The sequence below is a fragment of the Varroa jacobsoni genome, unplaced genomic scaffold (genome assembly GCF_002532875.2).
Source record: "Varroa jacobsoni isolate VJ856 unplaced genomic scaffold, vjacob_1.0 scaffold_189, whole genome shotgun sequence".
NCBI lineage: Eukaryota > Metazoa > Arthropoda > Arachnida > Mesostigmata > Varroidae > Varroa > Varroa jacobsoni.
In genome coordinates, this window is record NW_019213091.1 from 40,976 (window position 1) to 50,305 (window position 9,330).

The 9,330-nt window shown below is 46.4% G+C and overlaps 1 protein-coding gene across 1 annotated transcript in view; it reads left to right on the forward strand.

Moving 5' to 3' along the window:
* The first annotated feature begins 3,473 nt into the window (after positions 1-3,473).
* LOC111272726 (uncharacterized) overlaps positions 3,474-9,330 on the forward strand; it is an 86,812-nt gene continuing 80,955 nt past the window's right edge. The window contains exon 1 of the mRNA XM_022854310.2: positions 3,474-4,262. Within this exon, the coding sequence (XP_022710045.1) occupies positions 4,136-4,262 (127 nt within the window). The 5' untranslated portion in view covers positions 3,474-4,135. The remainder of the gene's footprint in view (positions 4,263-9,330) is intronic.

Genomic DNA, 9,330 nt, shown 5'->3' on the forward strand with positions numbered 1-9,330 from the left:
GTATGTATCACAAACTTACGAAATTCCCATCTCGTTTATGACTTGATCTGCGTTTTCGGACCGTTAATTCTGCTAATTCTATGTGTTCCCTATGTGTTCCTATTTGTCTGTCTGAAACTTCTCCGCCTCCAACATACTCCGGAGCACCTTTCAGACCCCGAAACAAACAAATCGACGCCAGCACAGGTACGGCAGAGCAGACCATGACTGAGAATAAAACAACGGAGATATATATGTATGCATGTGTATCAGAAAAAGAAAAGCTGGAGAATCACGCCAGCTTCTCTTTGCCGCTGCTGGTTTCCGGCCAGGCTGTCTGTCTATCCTCCAGCTATGTCCTATTACCTTGGTCTCTGCCTAAGGCTTTTCAAATGCGAAGGTACAAGGAGAGCTGAAAGAAACGGGAGCAGGATGCATAGAAAGACGCCTCGAGTTAGACACTCTAGCCTACGAATCAGCAGCCAGCCAGGACCAGCAGCAGCAGCAGTACTATATGCTGGCGATTAGCGCTATCCAGGTTATACCCGTAATTGACACACATGTTTGGGTGAGCGATTTGGATATGGCGGATGCGGCGGAAGCTAGGCGGCCGCGAGCTGAAACTGAGCCAGCCGATCGTAGGCCTTTTCAGAGCAATGAAAGGATTGACGATGTAGACAAAAAAAAAGATGAAAGAGAGAGGTAAATTCTGATCCGGCCACAGGAAAAAAGGAACGGCGCTCCTAGAATTTGGCCAGACGTCGGTCTAATCTACGAAGGCCGTAAGCAATGAACTTGGGCATCTGCAATGTTAGGATCTATCTCTAAAAGGAATTGGGGATTCGCTATATAGGAAGCGGCGGCTGAAGGAGTACACGCTTCATCGCCATGGTATAAAATTGCTAAATATTCGTAATAGGACTTCTGTAGATGCTAGTCACGGGTTTGAATTTCATATCAGCAAACTGACCAGATTGAGTAGGTCAAGGCCAAAAAAAAAACTAACAAGTGATGAAGATCAGATACGTAAACAGTTAACAAAAATTGCACCAGTCAGTGAAGATGATTCACAGCTTACTTAGCTGAAACGTGACTAACTTTTCGAATGGTAGCGAAGATGGCGCGGAACGTTGACGAAGCATTCGACTCGAAGACCTTGTCATTATACTATAATTTCATTATAATCTTCAGATAAAATGCCTGAAAAATTAATTACATGCTATGGATTCAATGTGCTTCGGCTAAATGCTTTCAAAATACAATCGATTAAATGTACCCACGCGTCTGTCTTCAATTTAATTTTACCTTACGCTAGTCGCGAACTCAGCTTGCCGCCATCAGCTTGTACTTCAATCATTCGGAAGCAAGTTTATGCGACTGAGTCCTAATGGAAGGGAAATTTTGGACACCCCAGGAAAATTCCTGAAGTTGAATTGGATGATGGTGATGATGATGATGATGATGATGATGATACTTATTATACTTTTTATCGTATCGATTCCGTTTATTAGTTTGAATCACTTTGACATTCATATAATATTTAGTAGATAAATATCTAAGCGTCCTCATACGTTACGGGGACTTCCGAACTGCATAATTAATACAGAACGACTTCATCTCTCTCTCGAAAATCAACTAGCTATAGTACAAGCGCACAATAGCTTACCCTACCGTCTACGACGATACAGCGCTTCAAGCTACCTGATAATGGTGTGTAGCCTTTATTCGCACACAGTTTCGCTAGCGCCCTTTGTCTACTGGAGCCTCCACCAGTTGCACGTCATCATGCAGCTCTAAGCAGAAGCTATTGAGATGAAGAACCGCAACGAGCTTCTGTTTTTGCCGTCATTGAGATCAATCTTACGCTCACGTGCTCGCAAAATATCTTCCTTTTCTCTGACGTATACCATGTCTGTGTCATTGGCGGTCTTCTTTACTCTGGTCCATTAACTCTAGCCACCGCCAGTCACCCATATTATCTTTTTATCGGTCTCTATTCCTCGCTGGCTTTCCTATAGATCTTGCTGCCTCTGTATACGCCATCTACTGCAGTTTCGTCCTAAATGCGTGGGCCTGCTCTATTGATGCCAGTGATTGTAGTATCATGACGGCCGTCGTCGTTGTACTGAAATTCGTCGACCTCTTATCAAAAGTGTTGGTCCCGATGGCGATAAGATATTGAAGGAGTGCGACGGCTATCTCTTCTGAACTCATCATCAACATCATCGTCATAATCTCGGACGGGGGTGGAGGCAGGAATCATCGAGAGACGTAAAATCAAGAGGAGGAGAAGGAGGAGGAGGAGGAGGAGGACGACGACGAAGCGGATGGTTGCGGCGATTCATCTGGCTGGGTTGCAGCCAAAGTTAAGGCAGAAGCAGCTATCACAGCGGCGGCGACGGCGGCGGCGGCGGCGGCGGCGGCGGCGGCGGCCGCGGCCGCAGTAGCAACGGCAGCAGCAACAGCTATCGAACAGAGAAGGTCTCTAAGCATCGTCAATCGTTTAGCGTCTTAGAGCTGGGTCGACGAGAATCGATCCAAAACTACCATCACCTCCCCCCACGATCCGCCAAGCAGCCGCAAATATTCGACTATCACAAGCGTATGCAGCCTGTGGCTAGATCTGCCGTGTCTCTGTAGATGAGCTGCGAGACTGAGATCATCTCTCTACCTCCCTGCCTGCCTCCCTCCCTCCCTCGGATTTTTTCTCCCTCTCGATCAATTCATTCTGCTATTGAGCGGCGGCTCCAGCGTCGAAGTGGAGTTCGCTTCGATCACCGCTACCGACCGCCTAATGTTTTTCTATTTCTTTTCCTGCTTTTTCTTCTGCACCTTCTGTTTCTCCTTATGCCGCCGCTACTACTGCTGCTGCTGCTGCTTTTTCGTTTTCTCCTGGATCGTCGCCTTCTCCTCCGTTTTCGTCGTCGTCTGACAACGAAAGCAGCGTTGACTTTCGCAAAGCCACAGCGCGAACGTAGGTGCGGCATTTCCTACTTGTGCTTCATCGTTTCGATCGTCATAGTTCGTCCTCTCTTCTTCGGGCCGCATTGATACCACATCGCCGCATTGGGTTCGCTCGCGAACTGCGCCAGACGCAAGCAGGCGGCCGGCCGGCCGGCCGGCCGGCCAGCCAGCCAGCTAGCGAGCAACGCCGTTGGCTGCGCCATTGCTCATGAACGCTGGAGATCAGTTGCTGCTGCTGCTGCTGATACTGATGATGCTGGTGTTGTTGTTGTTGGGGATGACGACGACGACGACGACGATGATGATGATGGCGCCGCTGATTCCCGCCCACCGGCACCAGCAGATCCAACGTTGGTGCTGGAGTTTGCGGCGCTAGCCGCCGCTGTTAAATCCACCAGATTGCTGCTGATGCTGCTGCTCCTCTCCACAAAGGAGCGGCACTCTGTGCTGCGGCTGCGGCCCTCTCCCAATTTAACAGAAGTTGTGCCTGCTATGGGAGCCCCGTAGTCGTGCGGTATGACGCTTCGTCTTCATTCACGTGTTGCTATGTGACGGAATGGCCCGTACCGTTCCGAGGATGCGATTATGAAGTCACCTTCATCGTGGAGCTAGCTACCTGGTAGAGTCGAGACGAAGAGTTCGCGCTAAGGGTCGCGCTTCAACAACGTAACACATAACGTATCGTGTACTCTGGAGAAATAGTGTTGTTCGACTGTGTGGTAGCGTACGTCTCCGTACACTATCGAAGTCCAGCGTCCGCTAATTACTTCTGTCCTAGTAGCTATCACCGTGTCGAAGCTGATCTATTTGATGTGATCCTCGGCTTTTTTTTTTTTTTTTTCGGAAAGACGAACGCCGAGTGAGTGCGTATGGTGCAGTGCGAGAGGAAGAAACGGAATAATAATAATAACGACTGTTGGTCACAAGCGATGTACCAAATAGCCTATTTCATTTTCTAGCCATCGGTCGAATTAGATTTAGATACTGCTCAATAATTGTCTAGTTGGGGAATAACTTTTCGCAAAAACCGTTCCAGCGAACCGCGGGCTCGTTGACGACGACGACGACGACGACTATAGGCTGACATTGTATTATCGAAGTTGTTCAGAGTGCAAATGTGATTCATGAAGTGACTGACGAAAAGACGGACAAATAGACAGACATTTTTCATTGGAAAAAGATAGTGTGTATAATGCAGAAAAATCGTCAGCTTTCAAAAACGCACGCGGATACATCACTCGTAACGACCTCGACCAGCGCAATAGCTATGGTGCGATTTACCGAAGCTGCTTGGCTTCTATTGGCAACGTTGACAACAGGTGAGCTGACTTTGGCATACCTTTTTCTAATAGGTAATATTCTAGCATCAAAGCACTTGAGTATAGGAAGTTATAGACCGGTAAATTTTTACTGCTGTCTTTGTCGGATGTACGTGTAACGGCAAAACACAATTACGTACTTCTAGAAAGCCAGGCTCATCAATGAAGAAGCTGTCTAGTACTCATTACGATGGTGCCAATTGGACACTATAAATCACACTATTTACAAACGTCACATATCCACAGAGGCTTCTGGATAAGCGAATACATGACGAAAACTTTATACAAAATCAAATTGAGCGCTGAAATTTCCATTCGTTCTGGGTGCTCTCCCCCACATCGAATTGATCGTCGCCCCTGTCCGATCAAAAGTTTAGATTTGTCTGCCAGGTCACGTTAGTACTGCCTAATAAGCAGGTCATATACGAATATTGCAAAGTCAGTACGACCCGTGTCTTAATAGGCTTGATGAGGCAGGACGCGTTATTGAGAAGGTGCAGGGGACGAATGTGTACAATTCTCGTATAAAAGCCGATTCCACCCCACTTGGTGTTGATTTGTTAAAAGCGCGGAATCTATTCGGTAATAAGTGAGAGGCACACGTTACTCTTGCGGCTATCTTCATTTTAAACAACACAGAAAGTGTTTTTTTTTCGAGACTCCTGTAGATTCTTTAATACGTTTGCTGCCACTAGTACTTGCCGCAAGCAGAGCATTGGCTGATAAAGCGGAAAATGATTTCGATATGGGTGAACGTATCGGGAGATTTCAATTCTTGCTGGTTGCTGCAGGCCTCTGCTTGGGCTTGTCCTCCCGCGCCTGTTTCCCTCCCGAAACTTCTCCAATTTTGTCTTTTCCCTATTGACTTTGAGGGAACACATGTTGGCAAGGTTGCCGGCATCTGCCGACGATAAATTCTGGTCATACTGAATAGAACATTATCATCGACGTGTATCATGTTCATTTCCTTAGGACATATCACCTATTGATCACCCAGTTATTTACTAACAATTAATACAAGCAGAACTTCGTCTTCAAACTACTGTATATGGACTAGGCGTATCTGCGCCCTACCAATCAATCAGGCGTTGTTTTTTTTCTTCTTCTTTAAAAGTGATAGGACGGGGTTGGTTGCCTATGTCTATCGCTATTCTTACGCTTTCTCTCCCTTATTTTCTGCGTCGGACACTGATGGAATGACCGTCCGCCTATTAAGGCCCGCGGGTTTCATCTGTTTCACCACGGTTCATTACACTCCTACAGTTTGATTCGGCCGTCGCAGCATTTGCGGTGAGTCGCTCACCGCTGGCCTGTACAACTTGTGGACCTGAGACAGCTTTCGCGGAGAGCCGTCTCTAACACCACGGTGCCAGCAGCCCGACCCACTTAAATCTGTGTTGTTTTTTTATTTCCGCTGCTTTGGTACCCGTTGTTACTGGTACGGTTGTGTTCATCACTGCTACTTCCATTAGTATCATCATGTACAGACAATTTCGATAGTTGGATGGAAACGATCGTTATACAGTTTCGTTGTACGAATCGAAGCGTCTCCTACTTCGTACGGTTATTTCTGTCATCCTCGTCTGCGTATGATCGATCGACGCTATAACCACCTAAACCACAGTGACTAACCAGATATACAGTTTGCTTTTGACCGGCGTACCTTGATTACGACTAACTGTTGCTACTGCTGTCGCTCGTGATGGTGATGATCGCGTCACCAGAGCCTGTTGCCATAGCCCCGTGTCCTCGTAAGGACAAGTGTGAGCAGGATACGAGGAACAGTCTATGGGAGATGGAGCGGTAAATAGTCAACGACGTGACGAATAAGGTGAATCTTGGGGCGGGTGGTATGTACAGCGTTCTATCTTTGATGGCTGCGTAACGTTGAAATATAGCACGATATGGTGTTGCCGGCAGTAACAAGCACGATTTGATGAAGATGAATTCGGGATAGTACTAAATGCTACTCTTGTCGCGGCCGAGATGCCCCTTGAAAGCTGTGTCATTATAGAGTGTCTTCTTTGGCGTTATCTAGAAGGTCTAGTGTTTTGGTCTTCTTATAAAGCGTTTCCTCATTTCCATGCAGCAACAGTTCGAAAGTTGTTCATTCTATACATTACACGGACCGCGGAACCTCCGATCGACGAGACAGTAATACCGCCTCACTGCCATCAACGACAATAACAACAACAGCCAAAGCAGCGGGTCAATAAAATTTACAGCGGGTAACAACAGGTCGTGCTTCTTCAGTGTCAGTAGCAGGTTTAAACTTAAGAAGATATCACCTTGTGGCCGAATATCAGGTGATAGCGAAGCGTAGGACATAAAGGCGAACATCAAGAACGTCAAAGACGAGGTAGCAGCACAAACACCGACAAAACGGCCAAAGTAGGAACAAAGAGCGCAACCGGAATATACGGCCAACCTTTAACTAAAAGGAAATGGTCCTACTACCTACTAAAAAATTCAGTTCTACTGCCTTCGAGCACTGCTTTAGAGGGCTGGCCCCTTCCAGCACGAAACGAAGTGTATCTAAGGCTAACTTTGAACTTAGATCACATTAAGGAGCCAGACACGATACCAGTATGAAATAAGAAAGATGCCTAACCTTTACCGAACGTTAGGACAAAATTTGCACAACCGTCCATTATTTCTATTTGGCCTCTAAAATTTAAGACAGAATGTAAATTATAGTCGCGATTATTAACTACCCGTTAATTTGAAGTAACTTTCTGAAAATCCAACAAGGATATCTGCTCGTTACGTTAATTAAACAGAATATTAGTTCAAATCTCTTATTTCCGGATTTGCGTATACCAGGGAACATCAACGCGATATTTATACTTGTTATGGTCGTAATTCGGAAGAAATGCACGCTTTCGGTCCGGTAACCAACGATGTTTCCGTCTTTTCCCCTTTGTATTTATAATTTGGCTAATGTGTACATATAAATAGTCTGATAAGTATCTGTGTCGAGACCATGAAATATCCAGTATGTGGAAGATCTGTTTTTCCCAGCAGTCTTCCTTTGGTTTCGATTACCATAATTAGTTATTGTTATTTCTGCATCTGTTGTTGCACCTTTAATGCTGTGTACGTACTGTCCACCCTTGTTATCGCTATTATTGTTGGCTCGTAAATGATGTCCAAATGTCGGTTCTGCAATAGATTGAACGTGTGAGACCGATGAGGTCACAATCGTGACACGGAAAAAAATACGTAATCGTTGCTCAGCCGTACCATGTCTTGTCTTACGTCCTTTGTACATATCGCCGCAGCAGTCTGCCCGCCCCGATTGCCTGCGCAAAGGTATTCCCTCGCACTGAGATGCCTTATCCGTCAGTCTTCTTTCCTTAACGTTCGGAATAAGTCGTCGCCAAGCGAGTGGCAATGGAGCTCATAGGGACCCGTGGCTTGAGAACGGTCAAATGGAAGTCCGTCCGTTCACAACGTGCACGGCTGGACATCGTACCGATCCACACACATATCTCTCTGTATACTACTCTAGATACACAAGCAGATATATACAAGGCCGAGGAGATTCTTCCTTATCTCGCAACAGTCACTTGTAGCGCGAATCGAGCGCTCATTGAGAGAACGGTAATAGACAACGATATCGAGCACCACCCGTTACTATTAATGTCCTTTTCTTTGTGCGGTTTGATCCGTGTATGAGCATGTGTAGACAGGAAAGCAGCCCCCCTGCCATCTTAAAGGCGATAGTGGTTAAGTACTAGCAGCAGCAGAGGTAAAACGGGGATATCAGGGCGATGGATGGTTTTGGATCGTTTCGACAAATTCGGCTCAGGTTGACTTTCGGTCCATCCACGTTACTTGTCCATATCGGCTGTGGGGCGTCCGTCGGTGGCGTTATCCCTTTGATACTTCTGATGTACCTAATATCTTTCTACCATGCTTACAACCCTCTTCCGTTTTTTCTGTTGTCTGGCAAGTACAGCGTCCAGTGATGTCCTCTTGAAATCAACCCATAAGAATAGGTCCCTTCCATGCGCAACACAGCGATCAAGCAATACCCACACATTCGCTCAACATGTCGAAACAACTTGATGAAACAATCGTTATCTCGGAACAGTAGCAGAAACTAACAAAAATTTGTTCTATCGCTTTTTCTGTGCTCAGCAATACTTATTCTATCTAGGCGAGATCATCATTGCAGTTTCGCAACAACTGCCCGTCTCTCTATGTTAACACGTCACCAACACTCCGGCGTCACAGCAGACAACGCGTTCGATGTGGACGTGCTTTGTCTTGCTTTTCCCCTATCCGTCATGCAATAGTCCCTCATCCGTGCATGTTGCTAAGGGTGAACCCAACAGTAGCATAGCTCGCCTAAGATTGCACAGTATAGTTCATACACATATTAACATTGTGCTACTATGAAACGGGTACGACCACGATGATAGCGACGTGTCAGACGAGTGAAAAAGGCGGTTCGCAAGGCACACGTTGGTATTGTTCTGTGCTGGTCAGATCGCACGGGTTTCAGAACTCACTCAGCGATGCCGATAATGTACACCGGTGATTAGATGCTTTGCCACTTTCTAATTACTAGCCATCATCGCTGACGTTTTTATTCATGTTCTGATGATCTGGCTGTGGTAATCTTCGGAACGGCGTCAGACATCGAGGCATCTGCGAACACAAAAGGGGCGTAAAATAATTTACGCGCAATTCAATGATGTGCCCCCGTCGATCAAAGAAAACGGTTCCGAGGCCCAAAGATACTGTAGTAATAAGTATTAATGCCGGCATCGATAAAATTAAAGTGCATACGACACGGAATAGCTGGCCCGAAAACAGCTGATACTCGTTACTATTGATAGATTTAGAAATTGATTTGTTGCGTGATTTCTAGCGTTTCTCATCTCCTGAGGACGGCGCTGTTTTGATTTTTCATTTCTATCTGCTTCTAATGCTTTGATAACGTCGCGGCGTTAGCCCAGTGTACGGATCGCCGTTGCCTGCTGCTGCTGCTGCTGATGCTGCTGCTGCTGCTGCTGCTGCTGCTGCTGCTGATGCTGATGCTGCTGCTGCTGCTGCTGCT